The 23107-nt window shown below is 40.4% G+C and overlaps 1 protein-coding gene across 4 annotated transcripts; it reads left to right on the top strand.

Annotated features, from left to right (window-relative positions):
• Positions 1-1451: 1451 nt before the first annotated feature.
• Positions 1452-21339, top strand: lpcat1 (lysophosphatidylcholine acyltransferase 1). Of its 4 annotated transcripts, none has more exons than XM_056400245.1 (14): positions 1460-1740; positions 8283-8418; positions 8604-8818; positions 9962-10074; positions 10298-10358; positions 14142-14200; positions 15755-15789; positions 16084-16138; positions 16283-16365; positions 16461-16586; positions 17509-17662; positions 18718-18816; positions 18896-19037; positions 19603-21339. In XM_056400245.1, exons 2-14 carry the CDS (start codon positions 8288-8290, stop codon positions 19734-19736), a joined length of 1407 nt encoding a protein of 468 aa, XP_056256220.1. In that variant the 5' UTR covers positions 1460-1740; positions 8283-8287; the 3' UTR covers positions 19737-21339. The 4 variants fall into 4 exon arrangements, with proteins under 4 accessions (XP_056256221.1, XP_056256219.1, XP_056256220.1 ...); XM_056400242.1 differs by having other exon boundaries at positions 1461-1740; positions 8279-8418; XM_056400246.1 differs by lacking the exon at positions 19603-21339 and having other exon boundaries at positions 1452-1740; positions 8279-8418; positions 18681-18816; positions 18896-19034.
• The last annotated feature ends 1768 nt before the right edge of the window (positions 21340-23107 follow it).

Raw genomic sequence — 23107 nt, 5'->3', positions numbered from 1 at the left:
CTAAAATCTAAAGCCACAATTTGTATCATTGTATTACTAGTGAAACACAGAGAAAGCATGAAGCACACAACAGCATTGATAGAATGTAACATGCAAACTGGGCAGCCATAAAAACCTGTCTGGTTTCAAAGGTGTTTGGCAACAAATAATGAGGCGTGCGGCTGCTGCCCTGCTTTAGTAGTTTTAGTTAATATTTACTGATGGAGGGACATGTAACAACAAAACACCTGCGTGTGTGCATGTATTCATCTGAAGGTTTATGTCATTAATTTCCAGACAGCACAGCAGGATGGTATAGATCTAATGTTTGCTATTATCCAATGGCATTTCACTGGATCACATGGTTATGGACAAACACACAGTAGAAGCTTCCTGTGTTGCTCCAAAGATGTTACCCTACATGAAGTGTCCTATATAAAGCTCTGTGTGGTTGTGAACCACTGCATTAGTAAGTAATTAGTTCACTTGAAAGAAGTAGGAAGGACTGAGTTCACCTGTGATGAGTGATTACAACTGTGGCTCAGTGAACAACAAAGTGTCCACAGAGGTTTGCATTGCCAAAATGTACGCATACATTTTTGGTGTGGAATTGATAAACTAGTAAGCCGCAGGGTGTAATGTAAATAATTCATCTGTGGTTTTGAGACACAACAAAGTCTGTTTAAAGGGGCAGTTACTGTCATCTAGACAATAAATAAAATAAAAAAACTCAGCAGAAATTGATGGGTGGATCAAATGCAGGAGGAAACTCAGCTTCAAATACATACTGAATCTCAGTGAAGGTCAATCTCACCCCAAACATCTCAAACACACATTCCATAGACTGTCAGAGTCCTTATCATCTTATCGGCTGCCTGTGTGTGTGTGTGTGTGTGTGTGTGTGTTTGAGATGGTATCTCTGAGCTCAAATGTCCACTTTTGTAATTAAGGCTGAGTAGTAGTGAAATTTGTTGATTTTATCATATCAACAAAGCACTGATTCAACTTTATGATCATTTCGTGGGATGTACTTTGAAGTGTCTTGCATTGTACAGACAGGTTTTTCGGTTTTCTAGCCCAGCCTTAGAAATACATATAGGGCTAACAAAATACAACAAACACTTGTCAGTGTATGCAGTACAACTGGCATTAGTTTTAGCTAGGTGTACCAAATAGTGGCAACTGACAGGCACGTGTTTGTAGGTGTGCCATCAGGTTTTCCAAATTTGTTGACCCACCTTCAAAATAAAAGCTGGAACATGAGGCATCCTTTATACACCAGTGTTTCTAAAGATACAAAGCATGATGTATACTTTAACACAAATCTTGCCAATCACCTTTTTTATTCCAACATACAAAGTACACACTGGATTGTGAATACACACTGTAACATCAAACGCTACACTGCACTACGTTGACGGCAGACACCTGAATCTTATTTTGAATCCTGTAACCGGAAGTCGCGTGGTTTCTTCTGGATAGCTTGTTGTAAGTGAGCAGTGAGCACTCCTCCCCTCCAGCATCAGTCTCTCCGCTAGTTAGAGGAAGGTGGAGTGAGTGCCAACGAACACTCTGTCCAACGGCGTAAAACAACTGTCTCAGACAACGTTACGGGACATTTTGGACACGACCTTTTCTTTCTTTCTTTTCTTTGTGGGTGTCATGTTGTCAGCAATGAAGGGGCCAAACAGTCGTCCCTCCAGAATGGGTCGAAACCCCTTCGTACACAAGCTGAAATTCACCATGACCGAGAAGATAAAGGTAAGACAATTAAGGTGACGAATGATGAATTAATTATCTGTAGTTATAGATTCATTCGTCATCTAAAGCTGCCCCCAAGTACCTCATCTATGTTGTGTGTATTTACTACACTTTACTATTGCCCACCTTGTTAGAGCGCACACTTTCTCATGGGTCAGTGACACTCTGGTGATGTAATGTGTTAACATTGTGTCTCAGTAAAACTGGGAACAAGTTTCTTCAAACTTAAGAGGAGAGATAAAATGTTGCGACTATCTAGGAAATATGGTTCTCCTGTGTTTTCCTGGTTATAGTCAGTGATAGCAAGACTCACCTTAAGTGGTCATCAAAGCATGACAACAAACAATTTAAAGAGACAAGAACCATGTGTTCCACAAAACATTCATTCAGTCCCCTCACTATTTGATAGCCCAGTATAATACGGACTACGAGCTTACTTCATTAAGATATACCTCAGTCTTATCTTAGCAGGAGTTTACTCTCCCTTTAAGGTTCTTCAGTTTGAAGATAAAACTACCATATGGATGTACAGTAAATCATAGACTGACATCATTCACTTCATGTCTTTTGTTCAGAGGAAAATATATTTTGCATTTTTGAATCTACAGAAATAATAAAAACTTTTTTTTGTTCACCTACTACATTTAACTGCCTCATTGTGAGTGTTATATGAAACGTGTGGTGTCATTATGAGACAAGCCACTACCCCACATTTTCCTGAATGGATCTACAAAAAGCCAGAGTTGAATCTTGATTGACCAAATTTGCATGTCAGACATTTGCATCAGATTTTGACCTGCACACCTGCTGATAATGGGAAGTGTTTTTTTATAAAGTGCACTGCAAACAACTGAAACCCTGTACGTTATTTTATTGTACTATTCAACCTGCCGTACTGACTCATGATAATCAGAGTAACATGCACTTGACTTCTTCTCGCATTCTCTCGTTTCTAGCTGTTTCTTTTGACTCATTCAGCTGATTGTGCGCACACAGTGTTTTCACGTGGTTGTTAGCACAGCGTTAATCAAGCTGACAGCTGGCCAAATTTCATATGAACTCATTACACAAAACTCATTACTATCAGTACTCACGGTAATCATTAGAATGCATCACTTTCCAGGATGGCATAAAAAGAGTGACTATTTCTTTGAGTTAGGTTAAAGTCAGTGTTTATGACAGGTAGGAAAGCCGTCCTGTCTTATACTGAAATTCAGTGTAACACATTTGAGGCTCGGTAAAGCAAGAAAGCCGCTGTAGGTCAAACATGAACGTGCAGGTGGAAGTTGAGACACTGCTGCTTGTTCTACACATGGACAGCTGTGGCTACATCCTAAATCAACCATCAAGATTGATGGAATCTCTCTGCTGGAGGACAGCAGTCAGGCAGAGATGTCTCTTCATCAATCAACCAATGGATCAATGGGGTTTCGTGCCGAGTGATTGGTGAGGTCTGCTGACAGCATGACTGTCCTGGACTCACATTGCTAATGTAGTCTGAGTAACAGGCTGATGGCGTAATATCACCTAGTTGTGTTAGATTTTTTTTTTTTTTTCCAAAGCAGACTGTGTAGATTAACTCTAAAGTTCTCCTACTAGCTCAAGTACAATGGAAACAATAAACAAAATACTTTTGTTTAGGAGCACAGTATATTTTTTACAATCATACAGTTAGACAAGAGGAGGAAGTGCACTCCCTCTGCTCTGCCACCATCAGGTTTATCTGTTTCCCCATAGCCTCAGGGCCCAGAGGTGCCTGCTTTCATTCACAGCAAAACACACAAAGTACAAGGCACAGGAAGGCCTTTATGTTGGCAGTCAGTTCCCAACAATTATGTTCCACTGAGACAAGTGGTAAAGCTAGGCCTTTTGCCGTTTCTCTTACCACGCTTTTAAAGCTTCTTCTAGCCACTTCAGTTTGGCTCACTGGATGCTGTAACCATTGTTCTTGCTAGAAGAACAACTTTATTAGTACATGTCTTTGTCAGTTTTTCCTTTGGAGGTTATAGCAGATTGTAAACAGTAGCGTGTCTGTGCCAGATGACAACAGCAGTCCAGTGAATGTAAGCTGGACCATGTGTGTGTCTGTGTCTGGTTCACACCTCCCGCTGCCTGCTTCTAGTGTAGCAGCGAGGTGTGTTTTTCCACTTTTCCAACACGTGTGGACTCTGCTGCTAGTTACACGTAAACAGACACGAGCTCTGCCGGAATAAAAGCATTTACATCACAGATCTACATGACATGCATGTCTTTCAGGGTGTGTATCAGCTTTTGAATGTGTGTGTGTGTGTGTTGTAGAGAGATGACAAGTGCAGCTCAGTGCAAAAGCACACTCCTCCTCCTGGCACTCGGTCTTGCTGGAAATTGTTTTTCTAACTTCCAGCGAACATGATCAGCAGCACTGTAGACCAACTAGGTCAGCAAGTGAAACAGACGGACAGGCAGTAGCACTAATTCCAGCTGAGTCACACATTGCTGAACAGTGAACATCATACAGACATGGCTGCCAACTCTTCAGCTCATTCCTTTGAAATCCAACAGAGCTGCACTGTCCCCAGCGTGTATTGGGAACCTTTTCAAATATCAATAACTTTATCGAATGATTGACATTTTCTGCTCTTTCAGTGGTGAATGTGTAGTGTCTGCTACAGCCCTTTAAAAAAAAAAAAAAAAAAAAAAAAAAAAAAAAAATTCACCAGCACACCTGTTACTCCAGGGGAAAGACAAATATTTAATGCCAGAGGTGATTAGTTCAAGTATAACAGGTTCTGCTGCCTTCGGCTTTGACCTTGATCTGCTGTACACCAGCAACATGACAAACAGAGGGACATGTTGAGTGCCTCTTGAGCCTCCAGGTGGAAATCAGAGCACTCTTCCCTCGGCTCATTGAAAACAATTAGCCAGGAGCAATTAGACCTCACTGCAGGGTATAGAGCAGTTAAAAGTGTGCTGGGCCACGTTGCTCAGGGGAGGTGGGTGTTATGTGGCTTGGCTACGGAAAAGTAGGTAATAGCGTGTCAGTGCCGGTCTGACAATAATTTTACAAAATGATTTATTTTGAACAATTTGGACTGGCACTAACATTTTTTTTTTATTATCTAATAAAATGCTGGTTAGTGTCTGAATTAATAGTTTAATAAACATGAGCAAATATCTCCTGTTGTTCAACACATACCCAAAATATGCAATTTATTATAAAACCACATTTGAGAACCTGGAACCATCAAATGTTTGACATCTTCTTGAAATACGACTTAAACGATTAATGGATTACAGAAACAGTTGCTAATTTATCTTCTCCCAATCGGCTTATTGATTAATTGACTAATCGTTGCAGCCTCAGGATCAATACAGAGCATGGTTAGCACAATAGTTCCAGCCTTTTCCTGATGGCAGGTGACATCGTCCCTCATCAAAAACTGGATCCTGGATTCCCATAATGCAACAAAATAGCTAAGAGATAGATAATTAATTAATAATAATTCAAATAAACTTTAAAGGATGATTAGATTAGATTGTGTAAAACAAACACTTTCATTGAACCTTATCGCTCTGCAAAATCCTGTTATTCAAATAAGCCTGATGGCTCCCTGGCTCTGCTTTATGTCGCTGCCGCTTGGTGAGGCACCCGCTACCATTGTTGTGTCTGTTTATTTTAAAGGTGATGGTATGTGCCAGATGTTTGTCTTTTCATGTTATGCATGCTTGTATGCTTGTATGTATGTGTTTGCGTTAGATTGCAGCTGACTGACATATACGCTGTGTGTGTTTTTTAGAAAGCGGACGTGCTGTAGGATGAGCTGAATGACTTAATGGCCCCTGACAGCTTTAATGGTGCCACACGTACAAACAGAAGGTGTTTGTGTTTGTGTGGCAGGAGACAATGGGACCATCATGCTTTCCCAGAGACTTCTGAATATTTAACACACAACAGAATGGCTCTAAAGCTTCCCCTCAGGTCAAAAGACATTTGCTGCTCTTTTGTCTACATAACCATTAGCAGTAGAAATGAGGACATTTGCTTCTTGCCTTTGTACCTTTCCTGATTTCACTTATGTACAGTACAACATCCTTTTGGTGACTTTTTATTATCATCTTCTTGGATTGTATGAAGATTCAATGTGTTCAATGTTAAATTAATATATGAGACATTCAGAAATGATGAAACAAATAAATTCAGAGAAAATTTAAAATATAAACTTGGGCTAAACAGTTAATCGAAATACTATCAAAATTGGAATATGGTCAAGTGCAATATTCAAATCTCAATTTTTTTCGATAAAGGTAAAATATGTCACACAACACACCATAAATGAAGCATTGTGGTGCTACAGAGATGCCTCGGCCTCCAAATCATTCTCCAGACATAAAGGAACGTGCTTGTTTGGTACGAGTAATATCTGCCTCTTACCAGAACAATGCCTGTGAGATCCAGTACAGTTACAATGTCCCGTGACTAGATCAGGACTCTTCCCAAATAGATAGATAGATAGATACATACATACTTTATTTATCCCCTAGGGGAAATTCATGTGTCCATGAACTCATTGTTGTTGATAATGATAATTATCAACAACAATTATATATATATATATATATATATATATATATATATAATTATCTCAAAAATCTCAGTAAATATCACATTTATGTTATTATGTTTACATATTTATTTGAGTATAATTTATAAAATGAGCACATTATTTCTCAGATTTTCTCTTCCCTCAGAGCCACAGAAGGCAATATAAAACCCTTATTTACAGTCTGAATAGTGCTCCTCATGACAAGTGAACGGGTTGTCATGTGTAAAGTTGTGTTCCTTTAACACTGTTAATATCTTGCAAAGGAGGAGCCGAGGCTTTTGAGAGAGGACTCATTGCTAAATTTGGATGTGTAACAGAAACATAAAGAGTACAGAAACAATTTATTGCACTCGGAGAAAGTTGCTTTTATATTAGAGTGACGACGTGAGCCCAAAATACACTTCAGTGTATTTTTATCTCCAGTGTCAAAATACACTGAAGTATATTTTTATAGTGAATTTCAAAGCAGCGGATGGTCTGCTAGTGTTTTATGCTGGTACATAAAACACTATAAATCGCTCCCCTCTGCCCCGCCCCAACTCATTCTCATGCCACCTCCTGAGAAAATGTCAGCAGATCCTCCCAGATGGATTCGTTAAGCTCTGATGATGAGTGCACTGTGCGTCAGGCCTGGGGGTAGGGAGGGCGGGAAAGGCGTTAGAGCATCATAAATCAACCCCATTGCTGTTTATTTATTAATACGGCCCTGCAGTGTGCACCTGGGCTCATCCAGGGAGAGAAATGCACAAGGAAGAAGGGAAAGATGGGACAGAAAGGGAGGAGGTTAGATATGATTCCCCAGAGTGATGACAAAAAGCACAGTGATGCAGAGGAGGGGGAAACAGTTGAAGGGAGAGCAGCATGATAAATGAAGGTGCAGCTGAGCAAATACACATAGGGAGTGAGAGATTGATAGATGGATAGATGAGGAGAGGAATTCCTCTGAGACCGGAGAGTACTGTAAAGTGTTCGCGGAGGCTGACGAGAGCGGAACGAGGGAGCGCGATGGAAGTGCGGGATGAAGAGATCGAGTGGGGGGTCGGACAAGGAGGAGGAAGGAGCTTAAAATGTCACGCAGTCTGAATTTACAACGTAGGCCGTGACATTGTGACCCTGTTAGTGCGCACACACAACATCTCTCTCATTACACAGTAAGAGAAAAGGCATGACGGGTCCAGTCAGCTGACTTCTCGTTTCTCACTCTGGCTTCAATAAACTTTATTTCAGTGACTCAACTTTTCATTCATCCTGTGACAGATGTCAACATCATGCTCGACAGATGTTTGACAGTGTTGTGAGCTGTTAAAAACAGCATTTTTTACATTTCAAAAATAAATTTACATGAACTATTTTGTTAATGTTATTATGAGACATAATATCAGCATAATCCAAAATGGGTAACTTTTGTTGTGTGACGGGTGTTTGTGTTTGGATGTATAAAGAAAGTCTATGCAGGATCAAAATCTAAGTGAAGACTAAAGAGTTTGTGTGTGTGCTTGTGTGTGTGTGTGTGTGTGTGTGTGTGTGTGTGTGTGTGATGGTCTCCACTTTTGTACAAAGGCCGAGTAGTAGTGAAATTTGTTGATTTTATCATATCAACAAAGCATTGATTGAACTTTTTGAGTGTGTTTGTGTGTGTGAGATTGATAGATGGTTGTTTGTTCCTTCCTGTAGGCACAGTTGGAATGTGTGTCTCGTCCTCTTGACCCTGTGGGATGTGTAGGCGTCTTCTTACTGTATAGGAATGTACGGCATGTTAAAGAATCTTGAGATGTTGTTGTTGTTGTTTGACAAGTGGCTGAAAAAGCAGCAGGAATGTATTGTGAATAATAGCTTGTGGAAATACAGGAGAGTGGTAACAGTGACTGTTCATTTCTTCTTTCTCACATTCTTACTCTCTCTCTTTCTCTCTCTCTCTCGCTCTCTCACTCTCTCGCTCTCTCTCTCTCTCTCAGATAGGACTGATGTCGGTCACAGTGTTTCCTGTGCGGCTGCTGCTGGTGTCCTTCCTCATGCTGCTGGCCTGGCCCTTCGCCTTCACAGCCTCCCTGGGACGTTCCGAGTTTGTCATTGAGCCACAGTCATGGTGGAGGAGGTGTGTGTGTGTGTGGTGTGTGTGTGTGTGTGGGTGTGGGTGGCACTAAGAGCTATGGGATTACACAGAAACGGAGCAGACCTTTTGTGAAACAAAGTGTGATCTGCTGTTGTTAGTTAAACTGAAACACTGAAAATGATTTATATTCCTGCTAAGATTTAACATCAGCTATCTGTGTGTCCCAGGTTAATAGACCTGTGTTTACGAGTGATCATGCGAGCCATGTGGTTTTGCGGAGGTTTCCACTGGATCAAGGTGAAAGGGGAACGGGCGTCACCCTCTGAAGTTCCCATCCTCACTGTGGCCCCACACTCCTCATACTTTGATGCCATCCCAGTCACCATGACCATGTGCTCTATAGTCACGAAGCTGGAGAGCAGGAGCATCCCCGTCTGGGGCAGTGAGTTAAACACATTTCCGTCCACTACAACTAACTAACTTTACTAAAATTAATAGTGCACTTATGTTCCATAACAACATACAGCATATTTTCAATTGAATGCATTTAATGCCAGCACACACGGCAAAATTCTGTGTAGACGAAGAACAAACTGTAATATGAAAAGATGTAAGTCAGCCCACATTTTATTGCATGAATTAAATTTTTTATGCTCATTTTGAACTTTTTAAATCACTGTAGTATGTTAAATAAATAAATTCAGATGCTGAAGTTGGTTGGCTAAAAGTTGAATGGTATGGCTTAAAAATTTTGGGGTCTAATTAAAAAGTGGCGCCTATAGATTTGCTGGACAATGTCAGAAATGATCATTGTATGATTTTCTACACAAAAACTTTTTGTTCTGACTGGTTATAGTAACTGAAGCAGATGCATTTTTCAGGAGTATTTTACTACATTTAAATATGATGGTGCTGTTAATAACTCACTGCATGGAAGAGAATTAGTTTTTATTTATTTAGTATTTTAATGATAATTTAAATAATACAGTTACATATTTGAAATGTAAAAAATCTGTTATTTTTTTAGTATTTAAAAGGGTTTTAGAATCTGATTTTGAAAAGATCTGTAACAGAAAAAAATCGAACAAATTATTAATAAAAAAAAAAAAAAATCCATTTAATTCTATTACTGAAAGCAATATTTGAGTTGTCTCTGTCTCAAAATTAACTTACTGTTTACTGTCAACTCTGGTGAGCAGTTTCTCCCTGCAGCATTAACTACTAACTTTTAGAAGCAGTGGGAAACATAAATATGGGTATGTTTAAAAAAAAAAAAAAAAAAAAAAAACATAATTGGAAACAGTGATCCTTAATTCTACATAATGCCTCACTGACTCCTTAACTGTTCCACATGCGTCTCTGCACATGCATCTGTTTTCCTTTGAGTGCTGTTTGCATCCTGGTTTTTCATTCTGAGCTAGAACTGCTTTACTATCTTAACACGATCCTTATGTAACCACATATCAGTCAAGGGGATGTTTAATCGAGGCTAAAACCCTATTAGCTTTTCTAGTTGAAAAATTCTTTAGATGAACGTAACTTTGGCAAACATCCAAACTCTACCTCTTCATCATCGTCTTCTCAGCTCTGATCAGCTACATCCGGCCAGTGTTCGTGTTTCGCTCAGACCAGGACTCCAGAAGGAAAACTGTAGAGGAAATAAAGCGGAGAGCACAGTCTGGAGGGGAGTGGCCTCAGGTATGTGAATGCGAGTGTGCACATGAAGACATACAAACACAAACACACACACACACACACACACACACACACACACACACACACACACACTTGTTGTTTTAAATTGGCCTTGATCCGTGTAAACTGTGACACACTGTGTTTATGTTATCACCTTACAATTCTCATGTGGTGTGTGTGTTTGTGTGTGTGTGTGTGTACTTTAATGTGTATTTGTTTGTTCCAGATCATGATATTTCCAGAGGGGACGTGCACCAACAGGTCAGGTCTCATCTTATTCAAGGCTGGTATGTGTTCAGACCCCTTCATGCTTTAGGCTGATCTTGAAACCAGGTGGAAGGTGTGTGCGTGTGTGTGTGTGCGTGTGCGTGTGCGTGTGTGTGTGTGCGTGTGTGTGTGTGTGTGTGTGTGTGTGTGTGTGTGTGTGTGTGTCTTAACCTTAAGTCAGATAGCATTAATGTGTGTTGTCATGATCACTTATCATTTCATAGATGGTGCAAAGATTGCAGTGACACTTTACACCGTAAACCTTTGGCCACTTGGGGACAGTGGAAACAAGCTGTGAACACAAAAATAACTCACAGTATCATCACCAAGGTGATAGAGTGAACATGTTAGCCGGCAGTTGCTTAATTATAAATCCAGCAGTTAGGCAGCAACATAAGCTCTCATCTGGAGTTGTGGGGTGGACAGCAAACAATGAGCTGCAACTTGCTATAAACCTCTGTAAAGCCAAGGGGAGCTGGTGACTCGCCCTGTATGATGATGTCAGTGATGTCGCCCCTGTAGGAAAAATCACTATTAGCAACCGCTTTCATCCTGTTATACATTGTTGTTATGAAAATATTGATTATAACCACACTAAATCTTCCGCCATAATTATACCCTTTTATTGCAGGAAAACCAATCTTATTCTTTTAGTGGAGCTTTGGTTGCAGCCACATATTTTCCTGTTTTTCCCAAAGGTCGCCTTCTCTATGATCATCTCTATGGACCCCAACAATAAAGTTAGCCCTTTATATTAAGGTCAGTCAGTTGGTCAGTTGATCAGTCCACCACTTGCACGTGCATCCATCTTCTGCCACTTACTCTGACTAGTGTCACAGATGTCCCCCCCCCCCCCCGCAAAATTTTCTAGCTCCTCCTGGGGGATCCACGGTTGTTCCTCAGCCCTGTTTAGTGCTAGTAAGCAACTCTTAGCAGTCTGACATGCTAAACTAAGATGGTGAACATGGTACACGTTATACCTGCTAAACATCAGCATGTCAGAACTGTCACTATCAGCGTGTCCACATGCTAATGTTAACATTTAGCTGTAAGCTTTGCTGTGTGTGTTTACAGCCTAACAGAACTTTTAGCATGGCATTAGATTCTTGCACGTCCACACAGGAAGTGTTTCAGCCATGTTTTTCAATTATCTGTGTCACGTGCGTCTGGTGGAACAGATACGATTCTCTTTTCATCAACCCAGCTGTCTACTCTCTACACAGGCTGCTTAACACCTCGTAACTACAGCGTATTGAGCTGTAAGTGCTGTGAAAATGTGGTGACCTACACTTAATACTGTACTTGAATGCATCCTATGTAGACACACACATAGCACTGAAAATATTGTATACTGCAATAATGCAAAACCACAGTTCTGAAGGTTATAGTCTTGTTTTGTATTTATTTTATATGTGTTTAGGTTACAAAACCAGAATATACCAGTCGGTACAGTTGTTGGTTGATCGCAAAATTGAGGTCAAATGAGGGTTATTATCCTCCACAGCTGCAGGTACAATGTGCAAACCACAGCTCAGCAGTATTTGGCTGTGTTTTTTGGTAATTTCCAACCAGGGGTGTGTCTACATCTTCATAGAGAGACTCTGTGTGATCACTTTGTTCAGCATTCATTTCGTTTAGTGTGCCTGGGCCTGTAAATGATTATTAATGCATGAAGTCGGCTGCATAGCTGCCAACTCCTGGTGTAGATGTCTGAGCAAATTAATTTTATACTTGGCCCAACAGGTTTAGAGGTTCAGTATCTTGTTAAAGGACATCTCAACAGGGCACCTAACTGCTGCACTCATCTTTCTGGGCTTGTTTTTCTGCTCACCTCTCTCTCTGTGTGTGTGTGTGTGTGTGTGTGTGTGTGTGTGTATGTGTGTGTATGTGTGTGTGTGTGTGTATGTGTGTGTGTGTGTTCTCTGGCATTGTTCCCTGCCTGCCCTGTCTAATCCCCTTTCTTCCAGTCTGTAATTCTGTCATTCCCAGTAAGCCCTGTTGGTCACACTCTGCACTGATTTGCGTGCGTGCATGCGCGCGTGTGTGTGTCCAGCTTGATCCGTCTGTTGTGTGGTGCCAGTGCTCTCTGGATGTCTCCTCTAGTTTTGTCTTTTCTCTGGCTGCCAGCACAACAGAGTGTATACGTGTGTGTGTGTGTGTTTTAAAGGCCATTGTGCCACCTGTGCATGACGTGCTTTACAGATACCTCCAGTCTTTTTCTCATTTCAAAAGACTTTTTAAAAGAGCAAGCACTTTTATCTTCACCCTCTCTCCCTGTCTGTTGTCCCACATTATTAATCAGAGGGTTGACCCTAATGCTAATGCATGTGCTGCTTGACCAAAATGTGGGGCCAATGTTGTTTTATTTCCTGGTTTCTTGTTAATTATATCTGCTCAGGTTTAATACACATGTTCTACTTTGCATCTAATCTAATTCAGGACAAGCATGTTCTGTGGTGTGGGAGCTTTGACTTCACCACCCTCATAGGTGTGATGTTAAAGGAGCTATTTGCAAGTTTTGCTATTGCTACATAGCCAGCGTTAGCATTAACAGCTGTTTACTTACCAGTCTAGAAGAAACATTGCAAGTTCAGCATCAAACCTCATTTCATTGACTCACTTTTGTCTCTATCACATGTTTTCTTCTACAGAAGTTAAAAATTACAGCCCAGATCTTTTAAATGTTACTTGTAATTTTACTTGAATCAGCCATTGCACAACTGAACATTACATCTTGAAGACACTTTCATATTGAAAATATTTACGCAATATATACATGACATACATGAGTTAAAGCTGCATTAATCAGTAATTCTTTATGAATAATTTTAAAAATGGTTATGTATAATGCAAAAAGGGATGGCTTGTAGTGACAAAACCACAGATATTATCGCCCAACTCTGCAGTCCCTGTTGGCTCTAAGGAACATTTTAGCATTCTTCAGCTCATTGTTTTGGTTTAACAGTCCACGACTTCACTGTTTTTGTTCACTGTTCTCATCAACCCTGTCTCCAGCAGTCGCAGGCAGCCACTCTCAATGAATAAGCTTTGAGAAACCCATTGTACCCTCTTCCCAGCACCAGAAGGCAGACAGACAAAGTTAGTGTCTAGCTAGTAAACATGGTGAAGCACTGAGAGACTGAAATAACCACATATTTTCTTCAGGAGTTGGTTGAGACCAAAATAAAGCAAGAATAAGAGTGAATATTGGACTTGCTTTCAACAGGTGTGCACAAACTACACTTCAAATTAAAGCCAATGTTGCTCTGTATCTGGATGTGTAAATAGTTGCCTTTAAAGCTTGTTTCACTGCCCCCAAGTGGCCAAATAAATCAAGTAAGCCTCTAAGGTTTAAGCCTTATTTTCATTAGTAATATTAACATACCCCATTCTAATCTGTTCAGCACTGACACAGTAACTTCAATAGGGCTTTGTCTAGTAATAAATAGTGTATGTAACTTCTATTGGCTCATCTGTCATCAGCAGGACATTATAGACTTTGAATAGAGACCCATTCTGCGGGGGCTGGAGGTTACCCTGAGGTTGTGAGCTTGTCATTCATGCAGTGCACACGACTCAGCCCCATGCATTGTTTTCTCTCTGCAATATTCAAGTCAGTTGAAATCTGTAGAAACTTCTGTTGCCAAAACAATGTAGTACTTTAGCAAATGAATATAAATGTGGCAGTAATAAAAATCAAATACTGATACTTTCATTTACTTTTTTGCTCTTGATGCAGTTAATATTTTCTTTCTCTCTACTATTGTTCTCTCACCACCTCCCTCCTCTCTTGTCTTTCTCAGGTGCTTTCATCCCAGGACTCCCAGTACAACCAGTGGTGCTACGCTACCCAAACAAACTGGTAAACACCCTGCATCCAGTCCTCCCCTTCCCGTTCCACTCACTTTTCATACATTTGACACCTGTGACCTTGGACATAGTTCAAGTTTAGACTCCACATACACATACACTGTGTACACACACCTATACATACTGACACACACCTGTGACGTAATGGTTTCTTTCCCTCACGTTAGTATGTGTTTCTCTTGTGTTGAATGACTTCATGTTCTAGTAGGATGATATTTCATTCCCCTCTTTCTCTGTCTCTCTTTCTCATGCACGCACACACACACACACACACACACACGCACACACACAGGTGTCATGTCTCTCTCTCGGCACCTGTCCTCGCATTCTCATGAATTATGCAGTTCCTGTTACCTACTTTTCCTTTGTTTCCCTAGAAAGCTTTTGTCTGTTTCCTCTTGTGCTGAGTTTAGTCACTGTGATGACTTCAGTGACAATGTGGCTCTACAAGGAAGTTTAAGTGAGGCAAAGAAAACTTGAATAAATTGCACCAACAGGGTGACTTGACCTCAGTTTGTATTTTCCATCCATTTCCATACGTTCATAGAGCCGCACTGCAACAGGAAATGGAAACAACGGTAAACAAACTACAATTAGCCACAAAATGTGTGAATAAATTACACAAAATACTGATGGTTACAGAGCCAAATCAAAACAAATTTCGCTGCCTTCACTTTCTGAACTTGACCGTGCAACACCAGCAAGCGTGAAGAGAAGCCGATAGCAGTAGTTGAAAAGCATCCGCATGTCCTGCATGGGCCTGTTGTAACTGTGATGTTATCTGAACGGTCTTGGATTCATCTGTGTGCTGCTTTACTACACCTGAGCTGTGTTTACACATGTTGTTTGGTTTCCTTAGTCCAAAGCAGAAAATAATACATTGTTGAATTTAAGCTTAAGGCAATTTAATGATCTGATTGCTTTGCCTTATTATATATGAACAAATATATGGAGGTAAATATAAAGACACATGGGCTGACAGCTTGGTTCTCCTTCCTAAAGCACCCACAGTGGCAAATCGGAAAACGTGTGACAGCCAATCATTTTCCACCTAAATGATGACAGAGGCATTTTTGCATATTTATAACCTCTTGAAAATAAGTTCACAGTTAGATCTCTTTTCTCCCAGGCAGCCATTGGTTTGGTTCATTACACTATAATTTTATCAGTTCGCAGACTTAAACCTTCTTTGAAAGTTACGCTCTTGTCTTTTAGTGCAGTTTTTAATTGCAGTAATGTTTAGTTAGAAATTTCCATCTTGTTTCATTTCATTCATGAATCACAGAGTCTGAGAATCTTCTCGGCAGCTCAGAGGTCTGGAACCAGGGTAAAAGAAAAAAGTATCAGGTTCACAGTATTTAGACATTTATCAGCAGTGATTACTAGTATGTGACCTTAGTAAGTGACCTTCAATACAAACAGACACAAACAACTGGGAAGAACTTCAGGGAGGTCGGGGAGTCATTGGACCTGTATGAAACTTGCATCAGAAGTCTTCCTGTGTGTGTTTCCTGAGCCGTTTCCTCCTTCTCCTTCCTCTCCACAGGATACTGTTACATGGACATGGCAAGGTCCTGGAGCGTGAGTGTTTGTGTTTTTCTTTCACACACATACACACTTGCATGCACCGTACATAGCACATGCGCACACACACACACACTCTCAGATGCAGCTCCTAATGCCTCCTGCTAAGTATGTGGCTAAAACACTAGTGACCTGTTTTCCACTAAAAAAGGAGCGTGGTATGTTGCTGTAGGGGAACTTCCATTATCTCCAGTGCCATCTGTTCAGTCTTGTCTCCATCCATCATATTCATTTTCTCTTCGTGATCCTTTCTCGTCATATGTAGACGAAGTCAACTCTTCTATCTTCCAGGTTCAAGATCCTATGGCTCACTCTGTGCCAACCTCATAATCCTATGGAGATTGAGGTGAGTGGTTCAGAAAGACGGATGTCAGTAAAACTTTATTTTAGTCTTCTTTCCAGACTGAGAGAAATATTAACTTGATATGTGTGCAGATCAGTTCACAGTTTAATGACAGGACATGATCAATTTTTTATTCTTTCTCCTTAGTATTTGCCTATTTATACTCCATCAAATGAGGAGAAGGAAAACCCCGCCCTGTTCGCCAGTAATGTCAGAAAGCTCATGGCCAAGTAAGTGTGTGTGTTAGTGTGTTTATATAAGTGTTTGATCAGCATCTGACACACACATATTTAGGTCCTCATGAACGTTTCCTCTCTCCTGACAGGGCGTTGGAGCTGCCACTCACAGACCTGTCCTTCGATGACCGTGAGATCAGCCTATCGCAGGGCCCGCTGCGCATTTATGACTACAGCGGCCTGCTGGAGTTTAACCAGCTGGTGTGCCGCTTAGGGTGAGTGGAGGGAGACTGGACTGACTGGTTGGGCTGGGTACAGGGTCTGTTGTCATTTCAAGACGTTTGGGAATTGAAGGTGAAGAAACACTGACACCTAATGGTGAGAGGGGAGAAACACACACACACACACACACACACACACACACACACACACACACACACACACTGGGAGGTGTGTTCTTTTCAAGACTAATATCAATCAATCATTTCAAATTAAAGGAGAAAAGGTTTGGTGTTATACAGCACAAATGTTCTGCCAAGACTGAATATTATTTAGAGCAACTGCCACAGATATTAGTCCTCTCCAGTCAGGTTTTATATCCAGGGAATACATTAAAATATCAGATACCTGTGAGCATATCATCTTATTATTTGGTCAATTAGAGAAGATGTGAGTGTTATAAAGAGGTAATCCCACAGGTTTTTGATGAAAGAGTATTTATAAAATCATTTGTCAGCATGTGTTTTTCTCATTTGAGCATAAAATATTGTAGCCACCCCCACCCCCCCACCCCCAAGAGGAATATTTATTTCCCTTCTTTGCTAATTAGCTCCATTATGAGTGCAGTTATGTCATTAATCAGTGTTAGGACTGGATGTGTAGTGTGCACAGCCCATAGTAATATATCTGTCATCATATACTGAGTGTGAGGGAATCTTACAGTGATTCTGTCATGTGACCAGGGCCAGTGTGAGTCCTGAACACTACAACACCACAAAGAGAATGTGAATATATTACACACGCTTTTTATTTTGGACATTTATGTGCTTTAATCTTTTACATGCTGTGGTTAAGTTTGTGGGATTTTTGCAGGTTAACTGCAGTGAAAGTTTCCATATAGTAATTTACCAATTTGACTGTTTCTTTTTGTTTTTTTGTTTTAAATATTTTTTTTCTGCCTTACTTTGTGAAAAACAGGCTGAGAGCAGGAACCAGAGACATGGTGATCGAGGAGCAGGCCAAGAGAGCCAGGAAGCTGCAGGGAGACAGACTGGCTTTAGAGGACTTTGCCCAGTTCCTCAACCTGCCAGTTACCGACACACTCACACAAGTCCTTAGCCTCTTTGACCAGGTAAACACTAAGAGGGTCAAGGTACTAGCTTTATTAGTTTTCCTTTTTAAATGATTATAACTTAGTATAATAACAAAAAAAGAAACATGGGATATTATTAGATAGGGTAAAAAAAAAACAATTTTGCTCCAGAAAAATACTGAAAATTTGTAAAAATCCAATTTAAACCACTTTAGACCTCTTCCATCTTATTTTTTTAAGTAAAATATAATGGTTAACAATCTCTAAGCCTAAGTCTAAATCCGACAGAATAACAGAATAGTTTTCATAGCAGGAAAGCAGCAGTAAGAGTTCATTCTTTTGTGTTTGTCTTTCAGGAGAGGTTCACAGTGGCATGGTTATAATAAGAGAGGAATGTAGCAGGAAGCAGGTCTCAAGTATTTGGCCTGATAGTATCATTGACCTGCTCATAGTTTGGTTATTGCAGTTTTTAGAAAGCCCAGTTATTTAGCTACTCTTACATCCTTGACAGGTTCCTTATAGATGACATGTTTTTCATTTAGTCCACACTGTTGTTTAATGTTTAATGTTAAGTTGCTGCTCCCCTTCTGTTTTAAGGCATCTTTGTTTGATCATTTAGAAAGACGAAGGTTTTGAGAGATTTTGAGCTTAAGTGTTTAATAAGGACACAGTGTCACGGATCTAGAGGTCTAAACCACAGCTATTACTTTCCTCATCTTTATAGGTGACATAGTGATCTGTAGAACTGGGCTGACAATGACTCATTAGCTCCCCCTCGTGGAGAATCTGCAGCTCACTAAATATGAATGAGAGGGAGTTTGTGTGACCAAGCTAACTTTTAATACGGCTCTCTCAGAAGTGATGGAGTGAGAAAGTTTAGCAGCTATAAAATCAGATCATCAGCAGTAAAACCAGTTTATTATAATGCAGTGGTGGTGATTATTTTCTGTGATCCTTTATTAAAAGGCAATAAGTTCTTTGTCCAGTTAAGTTTATATAATTTCAAGCTAGAAATGATTCTGAATTTCCAGCAAATGACATTTTCATGTGGGATCAGATTTGTTCCTTCGCTACTTGTGCTCACTTGTTCCCAGCGTGGAGATGGACAGATAGACGTCAGACATTTTGTCATTGCCCTGTCTACTGTTCATCGACCATCAAAGTCAATGGAGACCCTCAGACTGGCCTTCAAGGTGAGCACATTTGCAAGCGAATCTGGTTTGATGTAGCTTGTAAATCATCGCTCTGAGACTATGTGTTGTTGTTGTGCAGATGTATGAGAGCGAGGAGAACGGGGACGTCCTAGAGGAGGACCTCGCCACCATCCTGGAAATAATGCTGGGAGTGAAAGAGGTGGAGCTTTCATGTCTGTTTTTAGCGCTTGACCAGCCTGACAAAGAGAAGATCACATACGGTAAGACCCGGGTTCTGAAAGTGCAGAATCTTTAAACATCAGTACAATATCGTCAGATTAATTGCAGCACCGCGGGACATATGAGACCATTGTGCAGATGACTGAGAGCATCTGTCTGTGTTCCCGCTTCCTCTGTGCTGTCACTATCACATTTGATTTCTCCTTGGCTTTACTGAAGAGGATAAGTACCGTCTGTTGTTGATTTTCCAGGGTCTTTTACATTCACCATCTGTCTTTTCTAGACACTTGTCTGTGTACTCTCTCTATTGTCCTTTTTAAAGCAATTTCGCCTTTTACCATGAAACAATCCAGCAGATTGCCCATCTGCACATAATGTAAAATGCAGTATATAGATGAATGGGAGTTGTTAATCTTCTCTGTAATAATTGGGGAATCATCATGGTAATTATACTAATTCCTCTAAATTAAAAAAAAAACTAATAACATGTTGATGTTAAAAAGCTCCACATCGCTCCTTGAATTTCAAATAAAAAATATTCCAGTCCCCTCTTCACAGTCCCTGACAGCAGTGGTAACATTTCTCTGCTTCGCCCCCTTTTTCCAGATGAACTTCGTCACTTTATAGACAAACATCCGTACTTTGTCCAGGACTGCCTTGACTTTAAAGACCATCCACGCAAATTATGCATCGGCCGACCTAAGAGCTGCAACGGCCAGAGCCACGACAAAGATGACTGAATGACGGACTCGAGATCACACCATCTCTATTACCCTTCTTTAACTGATGTAACAACATCTGCGGATGCTGCAGCTTGCCCACCACCTCTGTGCCTTCATGTGCAGGTAGGGGAAGAATAGAAGGAGAATAAAACAGTGTAGCACAGATGATGGAATCAGAATCTCTACTCCATCACTTATTTCATTTCTCTTCTTAACTTTTTTTTCTTTTTAGTCTCCATTATCATATAAAGAATTTCTTTATGTTCTGTGAATATATTATTTATTTTAAATGTATTTTCTTACGTATGAAGTACAGATATTTAATTACATTAGGTGATAAAAGGAGGGGTACTTTTAGCCCTGTTGTTGACTTTGTATTGATGGTTAGCACTGTTGTTCTCAGGCAAATGGACACTATGACAAGGCGTTTATTGCCCTTTTCTGCTGCTCCTCATAACATGAATACACAGGAACATGGAAGCTTAATTTCATGTAAAAAGGATCAGGACATGCAGAACATAATGCTGCCATTCAGTGATGAGGCTGGGGGGTAATTAAATACTGAAGGCAAAATTGGCTCCTGAATCTAGAGAAATGATTCCTTACTTTTAGCAGCTGTCTCACTGCCGAAGAAATACAACCTCAAGAAAACCTTGAGAAAGAATAAGTTTTGACAAGGACGATTGATGAGGATCATGGCCTCTATTTATCAAGCGTCTCAGAATCCCTCCCAGGAAGTTAACCTAGAAGTAAAACCACTCCGATGTCACAACAGGAGCTGAGAGTTATTTATGAAGCTTTCCATGCTGACTTTCAACAGGGAGCGGACATACAAAGAGAGTGTGACATGTTTGATTAACCACATTCTCAGCTGCAGGTTTTAGACGGCAATTTTTTTCTGTATATGGACAAATAATATAGATGACTAAGCTATGTATTTTCTATATGCAAAAGTGTGATGTCAAATTAAATGAATAGGTTTAAATCTCATAATAAGTAATCTATTTACATTAGGTTGTTTCAAGTATTGTTTGTGACAGACGTTATTCATGACTGTTACATAGCTGCATTTTCCCTGATGCAGCGAGGATTTCGGAAAAATATCGGTCAGGTCGCCATCAAATGGTTAGCACTCTTCAGGAGCTCTCCTGAATATTACCTGGGATAGGAGTCATTTCCAAAGTTTATGAAATGTCTTGATAGTAGGACCTAATCATGCATCACAACTTTTGCCCATTTATTTATTTCCTGACTTGAAGGGTTTGATAAATACAGGCCCAGGACTGACGCTTCAGTCGCTTGCTTCTAAAGTGACTGCATGTTTGATTGGTGGTTTTTATCCAGCTGCATTTTTTACTGGTAGTTTAAGAAAGAATGTAATAGTGTTCTTTGAGCATTTCTCAGTTTTTAAAATCTTAAACAAGAAGACAGCACACATCTTCACTCTAAACCTCTGTGCATTTCTCTGCTGGTTGAAATATTGATCTTTTATGGTTTATGCTGGACTGACACATTTTATACCTTATGACTGCAATGTTCCTGTAATGTTTATTCTAAGACTCTTAAATGCAGAAAAAAAGCTCTCTGCTTTTATTTTACAAATAAAGTGCTTTCAGTTTTGTGTTGTTGTCACCTGCTGCTTTTGTCCCACTAGGTGGAGCTCTGCTTTCACACTTTCACCTCAAGGGGGTTTGACTCCTTTGACTCCCTCAGACTGACACACAGCACTGGATGTATATGAACCAAATTGGCCATTCTCAAATTTTATAAAACCCTAATTGTTGAAATGTTGTTCTTTGCTTTATTTACTTACTCAGCAGGATATTGTGTCCATGTTGTGTACGCTCAAGGTCCTCTCCTTCTCGTTTTCCTTTGATCACATTTCTTCAGACAGTACCTACCTGCTATTGCTTTCATAATGTTCATCTCTTCCGAGTCCACATGGTGGTGCTAGCTCCCTGAGCTATACACACCAGAGAGCCCATGCACCACTGCCCACCTGATGGACAGGAAAAGCATTACCTCATCTCTTCCTTTCATTCCTTCAGGTAAAAATAGACAGATTAAGCCTGGGCTTTGATGAGAGAAACCTACAGAGGAGGTGTGGAAGCAGGGAGAGAGGGATAGAGATGGAGGAGAGAGACTAAATGGATCGTTCTGCTCCAAATCCAATTCCTAATAGCTGGAGGGAGGGAGGGTGGGTGGGAGGAGGGAGAAGAAAACAGTCAAAGAAAGAGGAGAGGGAGAGGGGCGAGTGGAGATATCACGTCTAACAATTAAGACCTGCCTCCGGGGTCTAAAGAAGAAGCTTTGTTGAGAACATATAAATTGCTCATTGAGCAGTGCCTCTCTGCAGTTCTCTCTCAGATACTCCTGCCTCAAAGGAATCTGCCATGAAAGACAGCAGCAGCAGCCCACCACAGAGGACGGCTGGAATCTCTTCATAGTGTTTGGGGATCCATCTCCATCCTGGCCAAGCAAAATCCCCCCTACAGTAAACACAAACCTGGATCTAATCCCAGTGACTGTGGCTGGGGAAACATCACAGCACATCCACTGGAGATTCCTCGTGGTAACTGTACTTTCCGGGGTCAAAGATCCAGCTCAACAGTTATTTATTTGCGTTGTACAGGCCAAGTGGATGAGCCTCTCGACCCTATGCCTTGAACTTCTGCGACTTGCTTTTCTCTGACCAGGTTGTGGATGTCTGCGCTGCCACTTACAATATTTTGAATCAAAGTTTTATTTGTGTATAATAGAGGATAATGTGAGATGAAGTTTAATCAAATGGGACCTGTAGTCTGAAATATCGACGGCAATTATTCCCAAACAAGGTACACATACCCCAGGGTTACTGATGCAATTCCCAGGGCTGCATAGACAGATTGTGATGAATCTCAACTATTTTGATAAAATATTAATTAGACTACATAAAAAATGGTTCAAATAGTTATCTAAAAATAGTGGCTATATTGTTGAAATAGAAAACTATGAACAAATGATTTAGTTAAAGGAGATATTTGTAAGTTTTGTAAGGAGCGAATGGCTTCAACCGTCGTTGTGTTTACAAGAAAAGATGTTATAATACACCCTCTCCAGATTGGAGGCTACAGTGAGTTGCTATCGGAAAGTGACAAGACGGCCCAGGGCTAGCTAGTTAACATGCTAACATCAGTAGAGGAAGAAACATGATAGGGACAAGAGTTAACGTTGCCGTTGCTTTCCACAGCTGGAGACAGCTCTCGGTGAGTGAAGGAATGAAGTTTGATGCTGAACTCTTAACGTTTCTTCTAGACCGGTAAGTGAACAGCTGTTGATGGTAAAGCTAGCTATGTAGCAATAGCAAATCTTACAAACACGCTTCAAAAGCCATGACATCATTTGCGGTA

This window comes from Seriola aureovittata, chromosome 16 (genome assembly GCF_021018895.1).
Source record: "Seriola aureovittata isolate HTS-2021-v1 ecotype China chromosome 16, ASM2101889v1, whole genome shotgun sequence".
Taxonomy (NCBI): Eukaryota; Metazoa; Chordata; class Actinopteri; order Carangiformes; family Carangidae; genus Seriola; species Seriola aureovittata.
Note: the sequence above shows the minus strand (reverse complement) of the source record. Positions and strands in the feature narration are given on the sequence as shown.

Coding starts and splice junctions, on each gene's coding strand:
- lpcat1 (XM_056400242.1), top strand. CDS start 1,642: ATGTTGTCAGCAATGAAGGGGCCAAACAGTCGTCCCTCCAGAATGGGT. Junction 10,075..10,297: donor CTGGAGGGGAGTGGCCTCAG/GTATGTGAATGC, acceptor TGTTTGTTCCAG/ATCATGATATTTCCAGAGGG. Junction 10,359..14,141: donor TCTCATCTTATTCAAGGCTG/GTATGTGTTCAG, acceptor TGTCTTTCTCAG/GTGCTTTCATCCCAGGACTC.